Source organism: Tachyglossus aculeatus, chromosome 22 (assembly GCF_015852505.1).
Source record: "Tachyglossus aculeatus isolate mTacAcu1 chromosome 22, mTacAcu1.pri, whole genome shotgun sequence".
NCBI classification, from domain to species: Eukaryota; Metazoa; Chordata; class Mammalia; order Monotremata; family Tachyglossidae; genus Tachyglossus; species Tachyglossus aculeatus.
The window spans coordinates 39,137,926-39,156,828 of NC_052087.1; the positions used below are offsets into that span (position 1 = coordinate 39,137,926).

The window sequence follows — 18,903 nt, forward strand, 5'->3', positions numbered from 1 at the left end:
ATCATCATCAATCGTATTTATTGAGCGCTTACTACGTGCAGAGCACTGTACTAATGACCTCTGACTCCAAAGCCCGGGCTCTTTCCACTGAGCCACGCCGTTCAATGGTAGACATATTCCCGTTCAATGGTAGACATATTCCCTGCCCTCGATCAGCTTTCAGTCTAGAACTAATATGGGGGGGTCCCGCACACGGGCATTTTGGGAGGGAGGGCGCGTGTACAGTGCTCTGCACACAGTAAGGGCTCAATAAATACGACTGACTGAATGAATGAGGGTGTGCCCCCAGGAAATCTGTACCCCTCACCCCCAGCTTCGGGTCCCTGACTGTGTCCTTTAGAAGAGACCCCCAACCCGATGCCCGGCAAGAAGGCAGAGGGTCCGGGAGGAGGCTACAGCTGTGTGGTCAAGGGCTGCGACCGCCAGGGCCCAAGGATCACTGTTTATTGATGTATTGTCCTTTCCCAAGCGTTTAGTACAGTACTCTGCACACAGTAAGTGCCTAATAAATACGATTGAATGAGTGAATGAATGAATGAACTCCTCCCTCAGCCCTGGAGCGCTTATGTACATATAATAATAATAATGCTGGTATTTGTTAAACACTTACTATGTGCCAAGCACTGTTCTAAGTGCTGGGGTAGATACAAGGTAATCACGTGGGGCTCACAGTCCTAATCCCCATTTTCCAGATGAGGGAACTGAGGCCCAGAGAAGTGCAGGGACTTGCCCAAAGTCACCCAGCTGACAATTGGCGGAGCCGGGATTTGAACCCATGACCTCTGACTCCAAAGCCCGGGCTCTTTCCACTGAGCCACGCCGTTCAATGGTAGACATATTCCCTGCCCTCGATCAGCTTTCAGTCTAGAACTAATATGGGGGGTCCCGCACACGGGCGTTTTGGGAGGGAGGGCGCGTGTACAGTGCTCTGCACACAGTAGGGGCTCAATAAATACGACTGAATGAATGAATGAGGGTGTGCCCCCACGGAATCTGTACCCCTCACCCCCAGCTTCGGGTCCCCGACTGTGTCCTTTAGAAGAGACCCCCCCAACCCGATGCCCGGCAAGGAGGCAGAGGGTCCGGGAGGAGGCTACAGCTGTGTGGTCAAGGGCTGTGACCGCCAGGGCCCAAGGATCACTGTTTATTGATGTATTGTCCTTTCTCAAGCGTTTAGTACAGTACTCTGCACACAGTAAGTGCCTAATACATGAATCAATCAATAGTATTTATTGAGCGCTTACTGTGTGCAGAGCACTGGACTAAGCGCTTGGGAAGTACAAGTTGGCAACATCTAGAGACGGTCCCTACCCAACAGTGGGCTCACAGTCTAAAAGGGGGAGACAGAGAACAAAACCAAACATACTAACAAAATAAAATAAATAGAATAGAAATGTACAAGTAAAATAAATAAATAAATAACTAGAGTAATAAATATGTACAAACATATATATATATACATATAGAGAAGCAGCGTGGCTTAGTGGAAAGAGCACGGGCTTTGGAGTCAGAGGTCACGGGTTCAAATCCCTGCTCTGCCAATTGTTAGCTGTGTGACTTTGGGCAAGTCACTTAACTTCTCTGGGCCTCAGTTACCTCATCTGTAAAACGGGGATTAAGACTGTGAGCCCCACTTGGGACAACCTGATCACCTTGTATCCTCCCCAGTGCTTAGAACAGTGCTCTGCACATAGTAAGCGCTTAACAAATGCCATCATTATTATTATTATTATTACATATACATATATACCTAATAAATAAGACTGAATGAATGAATGAATGAACTCCTCCCTCAGCCCTGGAACGCTTATGTACAGATAATAATAATAATGCTGGTATTTGTTAAACACGTACTATGTGCCAAGCACTATTCTAAGCACTGGGGCAGACACAAGGTAATCAGGTTGTCCCACGTGGGCTCACAGTCCTAATCCCCATTTTCCAGATGAGGTAACTGAGGCCCAGAGAAGTTAAGTGACTTGCCCCAAGTCACACAGCTGACAAGTGGCGGAGCCGGGATTAGCATCAGTCATATTTAATGATAATGATGGCATTTATTAAGCGCTTACTATGTGCAAAGCACTGTTCTAAGTGCTGGGGAGGTTACAAGGTGATGAGGTTGTCCCACGGGGGGCTCACAGTCTTAATCCCCATTTTACAGATGAGGTAACTGAGACATGGAGAAGTTAAGTGACTTGCCCAAAGTCACACAGCTGACAATTGGTAGAGCTGGGATTTGAACCCATGACCTCTGACTCCAAAGCCCGTGCTCTTTCCACTGAGCCACGCTGCTTCTCTATTTAGTCCATCAGTCGCATTTATTGAGCGCTTACTATGTGCAGGTCACTGTACTAAGCGCTTGAGAGCCACAATATAGCAGTATAACAGACACGGTACGTATATTAATGTCTGTCTCCCCCTCTAGACTGTAAGCTCCTTGTGGGCAGGGAACAGTCGACCAACCGTGTTAGAAGTAGCGTGGCTCAGTGGAAAGAGCCCAGGCTTGGGAGTCCGGGGTCATGGGTTCTCATCCTGGCTCCACCACTTGTCTGCTGTGTGACCTTGGGCAAGTCACTTAACTTCTCTGTGCCTCAGTTACCTCCTCTGTAAAATGGGCATCAAGACTGTGAGCCCTACGTGGGACAACCTGATTACCTTGTAATCAGCATGGCATTACAAATTACAAATGGCATTTGTAATTACCTTGTAATTACCTTGGAGAAGCAGCGTGGCTCAGTGGAAAGAGTCCGGGCTTGGGAGTCAGAGGTCATGGGTTCTAATCCCGGCTCCGCCGCTTGTCAGCTGTGTGACTCTGGGCAAGTCACTTAACTTCTCTGTGCCTCAGTTACCTCCTCTGTAAAATGGGGATTAAGTCTGTGAGCCCCAAGTGGGACAACCTGATCACCTTGTATCCCCTCCAGCGCTTAGAACAGTGGTTGGCACATAGTAAGCGCTTAACAAATACCATTATTATTATTATTATTATTGCATCTTCCCCAGCACTTAGAACAGTGCTTGACACATAGTAAGTGCTACACAAATACCATCATTATTATTATTATTGTATCTTCCCCAGCACTTAGAACAATGCTTGGCACATAGTAAGCGCTTAACAAATACCATCTTTATTATTATTATTATTATTATTATTGCATCTTCCCCAGCGCTTAGAACAGTGCTTGACACATAGTAAGTGCTACACAAATACCATCATTATTATCATTATTGTATCTTCCCCAGTGCTTAGAACAGTGGTTGGCACATAGTAAGCGCTTAACAAATACCATCATTATTATTATTGTTGTTGTTGTATCTTCCCCAGAGCTTAGAACAGTGCTTGACACATAGTAAGTGCTACACAAATACCATCATTATTATTATTATTGTATCTTCCCCAGCACTTAGAACAATGCTTGGCACATAGTAAGCGCTTAACCAATACCATCATTATTATTATTATTATTATTGTAGCTTCCCCAGCGCTTAGAACAATGCGTGGCACATAGTAAGCACTTAACAAATACCATTATTATTATTATTATTGTTGTATCTTCCCCAGCGCTTAGAACAGTGCTTGACACATAGTAAGTGCTACACAAATACCATCATTATTATTATTATTGTAGCTTCCCCAGCACTTAGAACAATGCTTGGCACATAGTAAGCGCTTAACCAATACCATCATTATTATTATTATTATTATTATTGTAGCTTCCCCAGCGCTTAGAACAGTGCTTGACACATAGTAAGTGCTACACAAATACCATCATTATTATTATTATTGTATCTTCCCCAGCGCTTAGAACAATGCTTGACACATAGTAAGCACTTAACCAATACCATTATTATTATTATTGTTGTTGTTGTATCTTCCCCAGAGATTAGAACAATGCTTGGCACATAGTAAGCACTTAACAAATACCATCATTATTATTCTTATAGTGTACTCTCCCAAGCACATGGCTTAGTGGAAAGAGCACGGGCTTGGGAGTCAGAGGTCGTGGGTTCTAATCCCGACTCCGTCACTTGTCAGCTGTGTGACTTTGGGCAAGTCACATCACTTCTCTGGGCCTTAGTGACGTCATCTGTAAAATGGGGATGAAGACTGTGAGCCCCACGTGAGACAACCTGATGCCCTTGTATCTACCCCAGTGCTTAGAACAGTGCTTGGCACATAGTAAGCGCTTAACCAATACCATCATTATTATTATTATTGTTATTGTATCTTCCCCAGAGCTTAGAACAGTGCTTGGCACATAGTAAGCGCTTAACCAATACCATCATTATTATTATTATTGTTATTGTATCTTCCCCAGAGCTTAGAACAGTGCTTGGCACATAGTAAGCGCTTAACCAATACCATCATTATTATTATTATTGTTATTGTATCTTCCCCAGAGCTTAGAACAGTGCTTGGCACATAGTAAGCGCTTAACAAATACCATCATTATTATTATTATAGTGTACTCTCCCAAGTGCTTGGATTAGTGGAAAGAGCACAGGCTTGGGAGTCAGAGGTCGTGGGTTCCAATCCCGACTCCGCCACTTGTCAGCTGTGTGACTTTGGGCAAGTCACTTAACTTCTGTGCTTAACAAATACCATCATTATTATTATTATTATGGTGTACTCTCCCAAGCACTTGGATTAGTGGAAAGAGCACAGGCTTGGGAGTCAGAGGTCGTGGGTTCCAATCCCGACTCCGCCACTTGTCAGCTGTGTGACTTTGGGCAAGTCACTTAACCTCTGTGCTTAACAAATACCATCATTATTATTATTATGGTGTACTCTCCCAAGCACTTGGATTAGTGGAAAGAGCACGGGCTTGGAAGTCAGAGGTCGTGGGTTCTAATCCCGCTCTGCCACTTGTCAGCTGTGTGACTTTGGGCAAGTCACTTCTCTGTGCCTCAGTTACCTCATCTGTCAAATGGAGATTAAGACTGTAAGCTCCACGTGGGACAACCTGATCACCTTGTATTCCCCGCCCCACCCCATGCACTTAGAACAGTGCTTTGCACATATTGAGAGCTTGACAAATGCCATCATCATTATCATTATTATTACAGTGCCTGGCACGTAGTAAGTGCTTAACAAATATTAAAAAAACAGACTCGGTCACTTGCTCCTCTAGCCCCCAAAGTGGGGCAAATCCACAGTGTGGGGGACAGGCCCAGGGGACCCCACTCCTCCCGGGAAGCAGGACCCCAGAGCTCCCTGTACCTCTTGGGCCAGCCTGGCTGGAGGGGCAGCATGGCCTAGTAGAAAGCTTGTCCTGGGAGTCAAAGGACCTAGGTTCTAATCCTGCTCCACCCCTTGTCTGCTGCACGACCTCGGGCAAGTCACTTCTCTGGGCCTCAGATCCCTCATCAGTAAAATGGGGACTAAGACTGTGAGCCCCATGAGGGACATGGACTGCACCCGACTAAATGATGGTGTATCTACCCCCCAGCGCTTAGTGCAGTGCCCGCCATTAACAAACGCCGTCAAATGAAACAAAACAAAAAACCGTGCCGTTTCAAACAGCAGGTGACTGTTGTGTGTACAGGGCTGGAAATGGGAAGGAGCTCCCCGGGGAGCTGTCATCGTTATCACGAGAAAATCGACTGCAGGGTCGCTGGGCCTGCTTGGCTCCTCTCCCTCCTTTCCTCTCTAGTGGAGCGTAGCCCCGAGTGGAAAAGACAAAAGCGCTTAGAATGACAGCCCCAATTCCCGCTCAATCCCATCCTCTCCCACCCCGTGCCCCAGTTACAGAGAGATCCGGGGTAAGGGGGCTCCTCAAGCCCTCCCAAAGCTATCAGAGCCTTCCAGCTGGTGAACAACAGGAGCGAATGGGGGAACAAGAGGACAGGGGAAAAGAGTAGGGGAGGGAGGAACTGCCCAGAGAGGGAGAAGAGTGATTTGGGAAACAAAGCCATTTGACAGGTTTTTTTGGAATCCAATTAGTCCTCAAACCAGCTCTGTGCTGGGAAGGGGACAGGGTTCATTAAGTCCATTTTACAGAAGAGAAAGCAAGGGCTCAGGGAGGCCACGGCAGGGCTGCGCAGCTTTGCAGGGAGCACAAAGAACTCGAGGCCAGGGCCACCCACCAGACTGGGAGGAGGAGGGCAGGAGGAATGAGGCAAAAAAGGAGAGGAGAAAGACCCCGAGAGGCTGCAGGGAGAAGGAAGGCCTGGAAAAATATGCTTAGGGATCCCTCCCCTAAAGCAGCGTGGCCTAGTGGAAAGACCATGGATCTGGGAATCAGAAGGACTTTTTATTCTCTTGTTGTGGTGTTAGACACTTTAGGGGGTGCATCAAATTAATACCAGTAAATCATTTTTCTTTACGGGGTCATTGGAAGTCTCGCACATTCTGTGGGTTTAGCATGGCTGAGTTTTGTTCCTTCAGAGATGGATGATTGACAACATCAGGGTGTCACTTACCTGCTGAGTGACCTCGGGCAAGTCACTTAACTTCTCTGGGCCTCAGTTTCCTGATCTGCAAAATGGAGAGTCAATACCTAGTCTTCCTCCTATTTAGACTGTGGGATCTGATTATCTTGTATCTTCCCCGGTGCTTAGTATAATGCTTGGCACATAGTAAGTACTCAACAAGTACCAGTATTATCTTATTATTATTATTATTATTATTATTATTATTATTATTAAAGAGATGAATTTTAGCTTGCAGAGGGGCCCTGGCAGCATGGCCTAGTGGATAAAGCACGACCCTGGGAGTCAGAAGGTCACGGGTTCTAACCTCTGCTCTGCCACTTGTCTGTTGCGTGACTGTGGGCAAGTCATTTCACTTCTCTGTGCCTCAGTTACTTCATCTATAAAATGGGAATTGAGACTTTGAGCCCCATATGGGACAGGGACTGTGTCCATTGTGGTTTGCTTGTATCCATCCCAGCACTTAGTACAGTGCCTGGCACATAGTAAGTGCTCAACAAATGCCATCGTTATTATTGAGGATAACGTGGTACTTGCATGGGCTTGGGAGTCAGAGGTCATGGGTTTGAATCCTGGCTCCGCCACTTATCAGCTGTGTGACTTTGGACAAGTCACTTAACTTCTCTGTGCCTCAGTTATCTCTTCCGTAAAATGGGGATGAAGACTGTGAGCCCTTGTGGGACAACCTGATTACCTTGTATCTACTCCAGCGTTTAGAACAGTGCTTGGCACATAGTAAGTGCTTAACAAATACCATAATAATAACAATTATCATTATTATAAATGCTTACTATGTGTCAAGAACTGTACTAAGTCCTCGGGTAGGGCTCTGACCCCACAGAGAAGGTGTGGGAAGATAGTCCCCCGGGTCTACCAGGTGAGAGGCACACTCTGACCCAGGACATTTCCCTTTCCCTTTCCCATTTGGGAGAGGCAGAGCAGGGGGTAGGCCAGAGAGAGGGAAGGAGGAGGAAGGAAGAGGCTCCCACAGACGCCTTGATGTCCAGTCAATCCTCCATCTCTGAAGGAACAAAACTCAGCCATGCTAAACTCATTGAATACAGGAGGCTTGCAACGACCCCATAAAGACAAGCGATTTACTGGGTTTAATTTGATGGACTACATAAAGCGTCTAATTCCACAACAAGGGAATAAAAAGGCCCTTGGCAACTGATGGACCAATTAAAACAGTTAAACCCCCGGGCAGAGGTTTTATCATTATGTTTTCACCCGTAACTCGGTTTTTCCCTGCCCGCTCAGGGGGTGGCTGCTCCAGTAGGTGGGTTAGTCTGAGGGCCACTAAGACCAAAGGTTTCTGGGGACTGACCCTGGGAGGAGGAGGAGGAGGCCACAGAGGAAACCACATCAAAGATGAATGAGGCTGACACAGGGCAAGGGAACTGGAAGCCCTTCAGTCCCTGACTCCATAAACATTACTTGGTTATCCATCAAGCATCTGTGAAAGGTGCAATTTAGACTCTATTATGATTCTGGGCCCTCCGGAGGCTGAGAGAGTGTCAGGAAGCTAAACAGGAACCCCGAGTGACTTATTACCGGTAAAGGAGAGCGGCTGGCCTTGTCCTCGCTCTGCTTCAACCGCCAGAAGTTTGCGCTCTGCTCAGTACACCTCCTTCCACGGCGGCGATAAATATGTGGTAGCGCGAGCTGTCCCCGGGGAGGCCACCCACACGACTCTGGGCTCTGTCCCCGGAGCCTGGCTGAGGCAGGTGGGAAGGCAGACGGGCTGAGGAGAAAAATTCCTTCTTCCTCCAGACCTCGGGCACTGCGGGATAGCGTCCTGTGAGCTATCTACGGGGGTTTTTTTCCCCCCTAAATATGCTTTTTTTTTTTTCGAGTAGCACTTGGGAGAGTACAGTCTAACAGACACAGTCCCTGCCCACAATGAGCTTACAGTCTAGCTGGCCCCCTGACTGGCTGAGGACATTTCCCCTTTTTAAGAGTCTCACACTCTGGGCCTGTCCAATGCGTGTCCTCGTGAAGCCCCTGTGTGTCTGATCCACAGATGTCTCTTGAAGCTAGAGTGACAAGTGATGTCCGGTTGCTTAGACCCCCCAGGATGGGGGGTTTCCCTTCAAGAACGAGGCTTGCGTGGCTTCCTTTGGACAGTCTAGGCCCTGGCTACCAAGCCCGAGGACCAGGGGAACACAGTAGTCCTAGTTTATTTGCATCATCATCATCATCAATCGTATTTATTGAGCGCTTACTGTTTGCAGAGCACTGTACTAAGCGCTTGGGAAGTACAAGTTGGTATGAAGTAGCCCATCTCCCAGCAGTTGGGAACTTTCTCTTAAAGAATGAGGCTTGCCTAGCTTCCTTTCATCAGTCTGGGCCCTAGCTAATGAGTCCTAGGACCAGGGGAACATATTAATATTAATAATAATAATAATAGTATTTGTTAAGAGCTTACTATGTGCCAAGCAGACCAGGGGAACATATTAATATTAATAATAATAATAATAATGGTATTTGTTAAGAGCTTACTATGTGCCAAGCACTGTTCTAATCACTGGGGAAGATGCAAGGTAATCAGGTTGTCCCACGTGGGGCTCACAGTCTTAATCCCCATTTTACAGATGAGGTAACTGAGCACAAAGGAGTTAAGTGACTCGCCCAAAGTCACACAGCTGACAAGTGGCGGAGCGAGGATTAGAACCCACAACCTCTGACTCCCAAGCTCGTGCTCTCTCCACTGAGCCACACTGCTTTTCACACGGTAGCCCGAGTTTTTTGCATAGAATAGCCCAGTGGCAGGGAACTTTCCCTGAAAGAATGAGGCTTGCCTAGCTTCCTTTGGACAAGTCTAGGCGCTGGCTACTGAGTCCTAGGACCAGGAGAACATGGTAGCCCTAGTTTATCTGCATGGCATAGTCCATCTCCCACGGCAGGGGAGAGAGGGGCCCAGAGAGGTAAAGCTGAGACAGGGGACGTGATCCATCACTGGCCTTCTCAGCTGCGTCTGCCCGCTCAAACCCTCCATCTCCTGGATTTGTTTTCCTTTCTTTCAGGGGCTCCCTCCTTCTCCCTTCTTTTTTTACAGTATTTGTTAAGCATTTACTAGCATCTCCTCCAAGAGGCCTTCCCTGATTCAGCCTTCCTTTCCCCGGCTCACTCTCCCTCTGCATCCTCTAGGCATTTGGATATTGACCTTTGGACATTTGGCATTCGCTCCACCCCAGCCCCACAGCACATATGTATATTTCTGTAATTTTACTAATTTGTATTGGTCTGTCTCCCCCCTCTCTAAACTGTGGGCTTGTTGTGGGCAGGGAATGTCAGTGCTTATTGTTGTATTGTACTTTCCCAAGCACTCAGTACAGTGCTCTGCACACAGTAAATGCTTAATAAATACGACTGAATGAACGAATGAACTTATGTACATATCTTAAAACTGTATATTATCAATTACTTATTTGTTCATATTACTGTCTATCTCCCCTTCTAGACTGTAAGTTCGTTATGGGCAGGGAACGTGTCAGCTCATTCTGTTGCACTGTACTCTCCCAAGCGCTTAGTACAGTGCACTGCACAAAATAAGCACTCAATAAATACCATTGATTGATTGATTCTAAGCACTGGGGTAGGTTGAAGTTAATGAGTTCAGATGCCATCCCTGTCTCACATGGGGCTCACAATCTAAGTAGGAGGGAGAACAGGTATTTAATCCTCCTTTTACAGCAGAGTAACTGGGGCACAGAGAAATTAAGTGACTTGTCCAAGGTCACACAGCAAGCAATTGGTAGAACTGGGATTAGAGCCCAGGTCCTCCGATTCCCAGGCCTGCGCTCTTTCAATCAGTCAATCAATCAATCAATCGTATTTATTGAGGACTCACTGTGCACAGGTGTACACTTAGGAGAGTACAACACAACAGAATGACAGACACATTCCCTGCCCACGAGCTTATAGACTAGAGGGGGAGACAGATATTAATATAAATAAATTATGGATACATACTTAAGTGCTGTGGGGCTGGGTGATGAAGAAGGAGTGGGAAAAGAGACTTTTTCACTAGATCATGTTGCTGTTTGCAACCGTTTCCTTCTTCCCTTCACCACCTTCCCCTCTCCCTCCCCGCTGGACAGCCTGTCCTCCTTGCCCCCGACCTCAAAGGATCTACTGCAAATGAGGAAAGTATCGCCTAATCTGAAAATGGAGGGCTTTCTAAAGACACAAAAACCTCCTCTGAATTGAGCCCACTACCCTGTGCGGATGATTTGTTTTAAATGTAATAACCCCGACCGCACCAGTATAATTATGATAATACATCTATGACTATATATTATTCAGCATCGGATTAAAAAGGGAAAAAAAAGCTGGAAATCGAAAACAAACATTAGAAAGGGTTAAACGTTTTTTTTTGTCTGGGTAAACCGCAAACTCTATGAAAGCGACTGAGTGGCAGAACAAACACACTAATGAAAATAACTGCAAAGCACTTTGCAAAATATAAAATGCAACATAAATACTAAATAATAGTAATGAGCGCTTCAGAGTCTGCCTTAAAGAACTGAATTGGGTCGAAGAGGGAAAGGGGGAGAGGGGAGAAGTCCTGGTTTTATACCAAAGAAATCAAGCCCACACCCATAGGCTGGAATCAGACCTTCCTTTTTTTTTTAAAGGCATTTATTAAGCGCTTACTATGTGCAAAGCACTGTTCTAAGCGCTGGGGAGGTTACAAGGTCATCAGGTTGTCCCACGTGGGGCTCACAGTCTTAATCCCCATTTTCCAGATGAGGGAACTGAGGCACAGGGAAGTGAAGTGACTTGCCCAAAATCACACAGCTGACAATTGGCAGAGCCGGGATTCGAACCCATGACCTCTGACCCCAAAGCCCGGGCTCTTTCCACTGAGCAACGCTGCTTCCTTGTCCCCACCCGGGCGTTGGACTTCATCTAACACGTCCACCTCTTTTCTGGACTGGTTGTCTTCTCTCCCGCCAGAAATCTAACAGAGACAGAGTTCTTAGCTCAGGCCTTAGCTCGACACCTTCCCCACATAAATCACGAGATGATGTTTTTGCTCTAATTGATTTTTACCACTACCGACGATGAAAAAAAGTGAGACGACTCCACTTGGCAATCTTTTCATTTGTTAAAAATGAAAATTACACCTTGCAGACAATTTACTGAGCCTGCACACGATGGTTTTTCGAAGGTTTTCAAAAAGCAAAAAAAAAAAAAAAAAAAAACAGGGCTGAAAATTTCCTGGATTTTCTTCTAAGGGGAGAGATGAGTTCAGCTATTTCCCATAAAAATCAGCTAATATACGAAGGGTCTCAGGTATCCCCCTCCCACGCACTCACCACCGCCATCACCACCACAAGCTCAGTGATTTTGTAAATAGATGAGGAAAAATTTTCCTACAGCCGAGCTCCCCAGTCTGAAAAGCAAGCGGGCTAATGGTGCATAAAATAAAGTCCGTATTTTGGGAACCCCTTCCCACTCAGTATCGTCGTTCCTAGGTAGCACTGGCTTTCTCTAATGATCCCGGGTGGCATCAGACTACCATTTTAGTTTGTTAATATGTTTTGTTTTGTTGTCTGTCTCATCATCATCATCATCGATCGTATTTATTGAGCGCTTACTGTGTGCAGAGCACTGGACTAAGCGCTTGGGAAGTACAAATTGGCAACATATAGAGATGGTCCCTACCCAACAGTGGGCTCACAGTCTAAAAGGGGGAGACGGAGAACAAAACCAAACATACTAACAAAATAAAATAAATAGAATAGATATGAACAAGTAAAATAAATAAATAGAGTAATAAATATGTACAAACATATATACATATATACAGGTGCTGTCTCCCCCTTCTAGACTGTGAGCCCGCTGTTGGGTAGGGACTGTCTACTATATGTTGCCAACTTGTACTTCCCAAGCGCTTAGTACAGTGCTCTGCACACAGTAAGCGCTCAATAAAAATGATTGAATGAATGAATGAATGAATGAAAACTACCCTAATGCAATGCTGATGCATGCAACATAAGTACGCAGTTCCTATTGCATAAACTTGTTATCAGCAGGGAACGTATCTGCCAACTCTGTTGTATCCTGCTCTCCCAAGCGCTTAGTATAGTTCCTTGTGTGTAGTAAGCACTCGATAAACACCACTGATGGATAGATTTAAGAGCTGGCCGTGCCACACATCCCGCCGCCAAGAAGCACGGGACTGGAATTCTGTGCTTCCGATCCCTCTCCTAGCCCAAATCCAAGCCAGAACGGGGGTTGGAGATAATTTTTATAATTTGTTCAATCCCACCCAGCCTGTCAGGTCTCCAGACATGCCTCTCACCCAATCCGTGCCCTGCAAATTCAAAATATTGTACTCTCCCAGGCGCTTAGGACAGTGCTCAGTAACTATCACTGATTGATCGATTTCCCCCATGTGAAAGGTGATGATAATTCATAATAATTGTGGTATGTATCTGTTAACTTATGTTGCCAACTTGTACTTCCCAAGCGCTTAGTACAGTGCTCTGCACACAGTAAGCGCTCAATAAATACGATTGATGGATTGATTGATTGTTAGACGTACCAAGCACTCTAGTATGCGCTGGGGTAGATATGAGATTCCCAGGTCCCACACGGGGCTCCAGGTCTAAGTAGGAGGGAGAGCAGGAATTGAATCCCCATTTTACAGTTGAGGAAACTGTGGCCCAGAGAAGCAAAGTGACTCGCCCAAGGCCACACAGCAGACGTGGCGGAGCTGCGATTGGAACCCAGGTCCTGTGACTCCCGAGTTCGGGCTCCTTCCAGTAGGCCACACCGGTTCTCTAAAAGACTTCTCAAAGAAGCGGCGTGGCCTAGTAGCTACAGCCTGGACCTGGGGCTCAGAAGGACCTGGGTTCTAATCCCGGCTCCCACCACGTGTCTGCTCCCGTGTGACCTTGGGTGAGTTACTTCACATCTCTGGGCCTCAGTTTCCTCATAAGTAAAATGGGAATTAAGACGGGGAACCCCACGTGGGACAGGGACTGTGTCCAAACGGATTAGCTTGTATTTACCCCAGCGCTTAGTCGAGCGCCCGGCACGTAGTAAGCGCTTAAAAAGTCCTTAAAATAATACCACCCGCTAACCCGCATGCCATCTGGGCTTCCCTCGTGTTGGACGGGTGTAACGGAAGCCTGGGCCATCGTGTGTGTTGCTGTGCAATCATTCATTCAATCGTATTTATTGAGCGCTTGCTGTGTGCAGAGCACTGTAATCAGCCTCTTAGAGCCCAAGCTTGGGAGTCAGAGGACCTGGGTTCTAATTCCGGCTCGGCCATATGTCTGCTGCGTGACCTTGGTCAAGTGGCTTTGCTTCTCTGGGCCTCAATCCCTTCCTCTATCAAATGGGAATTAAGAGAGTGAGGCCACGTGGGCCAGGGACCGATTACCTCGTATCTACCCCCGCAACTAGAACAGTGCACGGAAAAAGCCCGGGCTTGGGAGTCAGAGGTCATGGGTTCAAATCCCGGCTCTGCCACTTGTCAGCTGTGTAACTTCTCTGTGCCTCAGTTACCTCATCTGTAGGATTGTGAGCCCCACGTGGGACCACCTGATCACCTTGTATCTTCCCCAGTGCTTAGAACAGTGCTTTGCACATAGTAAGAGCTTAACAAATACCAAATTAATTATTATTCAGTCATTCATTCGTGGTATTTATTGAGTGCTTACTGTGTGCTGAGCACTGTACTAAGCTCTTGGGAGAGTACACTGTAACAGTAAAGGGACGCATTCCCTGCCCATAACGATCTTACAGTTGAGGTGGGGGGGAGACAGACATTAATAGAAATAAATAAATGACGGACATAATGGACATAAGTGCCGTGGGGCTGGGAGGGGGAAAGAACAAAGGAGCAAGTCAGGGTGACGCAGAAGGGAGCGGAAGAAGAGGAAAGGGGGGCTTAGTCAGGGAGGGCCTCTTGGAGGAGATGGGCCTTCGATGAAGCGTTGAAGCGGGGGGGAAGAGTCACTGTCCGTCCGATTTGAGGAGGGAGGGCATTTAAGGCCAGAGGCGGGACGTGGGCGAATAGATAGGCCGATTCTTACAATGCCAATGCTGACGACATCCACAGTTAGCCCAGGGTCTGACCCGGCCCGCCCGGTTGTCTTCTACTGTCTTGAGAAGCAGCGTGGCTCAGTGGAAAGAGCCCGGGCTTTGGAGTCAGAGATCACAGGTTCAAATCCCGCCTCCGCCACCTGTCAGCTGTGTGACTTTGGGCAAGTCACTTCACTTCTCTGGGCCTTGGTTCCCTCATCCGTCAAATGGGGATGAAGACTGTGAGCCCCCCGTGGGACAACCTGATCACCCTGTATCCTCCCCAGCGCTTCGAACGGTGCTTTGCACGTAGTAAGCGCTGTATAAATGCCATCGTCATTATTATTATTCCTCCCCGCAGGGGCCGCGGACTCCGTCGGGGGGGCCCCCAGCCGTCCCGCGCGGCCACCATGGCCCCGGTGGCGGCCCCCGCCCCGCCCCCGGTAACCCCCGGCGCCGGCCCGGCGCTCCTGAGCCCGGCCGGCGTGGACCTGCGCGACTGGCTGCTCCTGTGCTACGGGCTGATCGCCTTCCTGACGGAGGCCATCGACAGCACCACGTGCCCGTCCGTGTGCCGCTGCGACCGCGGCTTCGTCTACTGCAACGACCGGGGCCTGACGGCCGTGCCGGCCGACATCCCCGACGACGCCACCACCCTCTACCTGCAGAACAACCGCATCGGCAACGCGGGCATCCCCCAGGGCCTGAAGAGCAAGGCGAGCGTGCGGGTCATCTACCTGTACGAGAACGACCTGGACGAGTTCCCCGTCAACCTGCCCCGCTCGCTGCGGGAGCTGCACCTGCAGGACAACAACGTCCGCGCCATCGCCCGCGAGTCCCTGGCCCGCGTCCCGCTCCTGGAGAAGCTGCACCTGGACGACAACTCCGTGTCCACGGTCAGCATCGAGGACGACGCCTTCGCCGACAGCCGGCGGCTCAAGCTGCTCTTCCTGTCGCGCAACCACCTGAGCAGCATCCCGTCGGGCCTGCCCCGGACGCTGGAGGAGTTGCGTCTGGACGACAACCGCATCTCCACCATCCCCCTGCACGCCTTCCAGGGGCTGGACAGCCTTCGGCGCCTGGTACTGGACGGCAACCTGCTAGCTAACCAGCGCATCGCCGACGACACCTTCAGCCGGCTGCGCAACCTGAGCGAGTTGTCCCTTGTGCGCAACTCCCTGGTGGCTCCCCCGCTGCGCCTGCCCAGCGCCCGCCTGCAGAAGCTCTACCTGCAGGACAACGCCATCAGCCACATCCCCCCCGACAGCCTGGCCCGCATGCGCGAGCTGGAGCGCCTCGACCTGTCCAACAACAACCTGACCACGCTGCCCCGCGGCCTCTTCGACGACCTGGAGAGCCTGGGCCAGCTGCTGCTGCGGAACAACCCCTGGTTCTGCGGCTGCGGCCTCATGTGGCTCCGCGACTGGGTCCGGGCGCGGGCCTCCGTGGTCAACGTGCGCGGCCTCATGTGCCAGGGCCCGGAGAAGGTCCGCGGCATGGCCATCAAGGACATCGCCGGTGAGATGGACGAGTGCTACGAGGGCCGGCCCGCCCCAGCCCCCGGCCCCGCCAAGACCACGGCCGGCGCTGCCCCCGCCTCCTCCTCCTCCTCCTCCACGACGCCCCAGGGCTCCCTCTTCACCCTCAAGGCCAAGAGGCCCGGCGTCCGGCTGCCCGACTCCGGGGCCGACTACCCCGGGGCAGCCGGCGACGGCGCCAAGGCCCTGGTGATCCACGTCAAGCCGCTCACGGCCGACAGCATCCGCATCACCTGGAAGGCCGCCCTGCCCGCCGCCTCCTTCCGCCTCAGCTGGCTGCGGCTGGGCCACAGCCCCGCCGTGGGCTCCATCACCGAGACCCTGGTGCAGGGGGACCGGACTGAGTACCTGCTCACCGCCCTGGAGCCCAAGTCCACCTACGTCATCTGCATGGTCACCATGGAGGTGGGCAGCACCTACCTGGCTGACCAGACCCCCGTCTGCGCCAAGGCCGAGACGGCCGACGGCTCGGGCCCCGCTCAGTCCGCCCTCGACCGGGATGGGGACGCCGCCGCTGCCACCCCTGGGGTCGGCCTGCCCTGGGCGGGCATCGTCGGCGGGGCCGTGGCCGTGGTCTTCCTCTTCCTGGTCCTGGGGATCACCTGCTGGTACGTGCACCGGGCTGGGGAGCTGCTGACCCGCGACGGGGCCTACAGCCGGGGCAGCCGCAAGAAGGACGACTACGTCGAGTCGGGCACCAAGAAGGACAACTCCATCCTGGAGATCCGGGGCCCCGGCCTACAGATGCTGCCCATCGACCCGCGCCGGGCCAAGGAGGAGTACGTGATCCACACCATCTTCCCGTCCAACGGCACCAGCCTCTACAAGAGCGCGCACACCGTCGGCTACGGCACCAACCGCGGCTACAGAGACGGTGGCATCCCCGACGTAGATTACTCCTACTCGTGAGGGGCCGGGGGAGAGGCGCGCCACCTCCCTCCCGCGCCCCGCTGTTCTCTCCCCGGCCCCGGGCCCTCGGCTTCTTCCTCCCTGGGCGAGAACAGGCCGAGAGAGAAATGGAGGAGTTTGAAAAAAAAATAACCCAGAAAGATTCCAAACCTCCAACCGACCCCACCCGCAGTGGTCTTCAAGCAGAAAACCCGCTTGGCCGGGGATGCGGGGAGGGAAGGAAACCTTTTCTAGAAAAAGAAAAACAAAAAACCTTAAAAAAAAAAAAAGAGAGACAGAGAGGGAGAGATAGGCAAGGAGGGAGAGAAATGACATTCTTGAAGATATAATTTATATTTAATAGGCCGGGTCGTGGGGAAGATAATTTAAAAAAAAACCCCGAGAAAAATACAAGAAATGTTTTTGCGGGGGGGAACTGGAAAGATACTACCTGTACAACTGTGTGAATCTCCTATTTTGTTCAGGGTTAGGGTGACGAAGAAACTGTCTGCAAAACCCATACACAAAAGCTCTCTCTTTTCTGGCTGCTAACTGTTGATGTTCTGAGAGTTTTTCAAGCTTCATACAAAGGAGAAAAAGAAAAGAGAGAGAGTGATCTTTTGCTATGGAGATACTGTACCTGAAATCTCTTTCCCGGTTTTTTTCCATAACCGTTTTCCTGACAGGTCTGCAGAACTCTGCTTTTAGCATCGCATTATCTGAACGATTCTGTCGTTGACGAAAACACAGACTTTTTCTACACTGAAACCCTATCTGGTTCCAATGCACACTTTTCAGTAGACACCCGGGGCAGTGGCACTAACTCTCTTTGATCGTCGATATATGTATTGATCTATATATAATGTATATACACATATGTATGTGTGTGTATATTTATATATCTATCTATATGTATATGTATACAGAAAAGAGAGAAGGACCGAGAGTGAGAGAGAGAGCTCGCACTCCAGGGATAGTCTCTGCATTTCTTCGATTAGTTCAACCCAGCTGCCCTTCTTATGATTTCTGAATCAGAATCACATTAAGGGTCTTCTAGAAATAACTCACTAAGTAATGTTTAAGGGGAAGGGAGTGGGCTGGGGGCTTGGGTGGGGGGGGGGGGGCGGGTATTTGAAATCTTCTGGCTAAATAGGTGCCGGGTTAGGGAAGGGAGGGCATTTTCTGATTCCTACCACATCTCAGGTTCCGTTGGAGTATACTTTGCAAGAGCTGTCTTCCTTTTTGTAGGTCTACCATGGGGAGCGGGGTGTCCTCTCCCCCACCCCAACCCACGTGGGGCAGAGATGGGGAGTTTCCCTCTGAGAAAAGTCGCGCTGGTTTTGGAGATCCGGGAGATGGGCCTGGTCATTCCCTTGGCTGCTCGAGAGGAGACCGGGAAAGAAACGAGAATCGCTGAGCAAAGCCCACAGGGCCTGTCCTCCACCCAGGGCTACTGCCCAGGAGGAGCCCGTTGGGGGAACTTCAGTCTTAGACAGGAACAAGTCCGCGCCTTTGGGAGGGAGCCGATTTTACTTCCTCCCTCACCGCACGGTAGCTGCCGTTACGTGATATTTGCGAGAGGCTGATTCCCTTGGGCGATACCTTCATCGAGTGGTGCTACAGACCCGAGCGCTGTCCTAAACGCTTGGGAGAGTAGGAGAGAGGGAAGAGATGCGTTCCCTGCCCTCGTGGAGCTTCCCATCCAGAAGGAGAATCAGTGGGTTAAACAGTGAGAAAATAATGAAATTAACTCTGGAGAGGAGAGCGAGACAGGCTTCTTGGCTGGAGAAACATCGTGTCTTAACGGTTCGCAAACTTGGACATGTCTTCTCTCCTGCCTGTTTCCCTGCCCGGGAAACCCAAGTTGGAGGTCATGGAGAGAGGGTCTGTTTGTCAGATTTCCAGATGAGGATGGCAAGTCTCTTTGGGGGAAATTCAGTGGGTGGGAGGGAGAAGTTGGGCGCTGTTACGTGGTGCTTAACCCTGGTCTCCAGTGGCAGAAAGA

General features: G+C 49.8%; 2 protein-coding genes across 3 annotated transcripts in view; one reads left to right on the plus strand and one right to left on the minus strand.

Moving 5' to 3' along the window:
- The window catches only part of FLRT1 (fibronectin leucine rich transmembrane protein 1), a 28,341-nt gene extending 11,279 nt beyond the window's left edge, over nucleotides 1-17,062 (plus strand). The window contains exons 4-5 of the mRNA XM_038764067.1: nucleotides 8,033-8,156; nucleotides 14,865-17,062. Coding sequence (XP_038619995.1) covers nucleotides 8,033-8,156; nucleotides 14,865-16,919 — 2,179 coding nt within the window. The 3' untranslated portion in view covers nucleotides 16,920-17,062. The remainder of the gene's footprint in view (nucleotides 1-8,032; nucleotides 8,157-14,864) is intronic.
- The window catches only part of MACROD1 (mono-ADP ribosylhydrolase 1), a 410,094-nt gene that overhangs the window by 296,500 nt on the left and 94,691 nt on the right, over nucleotides 1-18,903 (minus strand). The window lies entirely within an intron of this gene.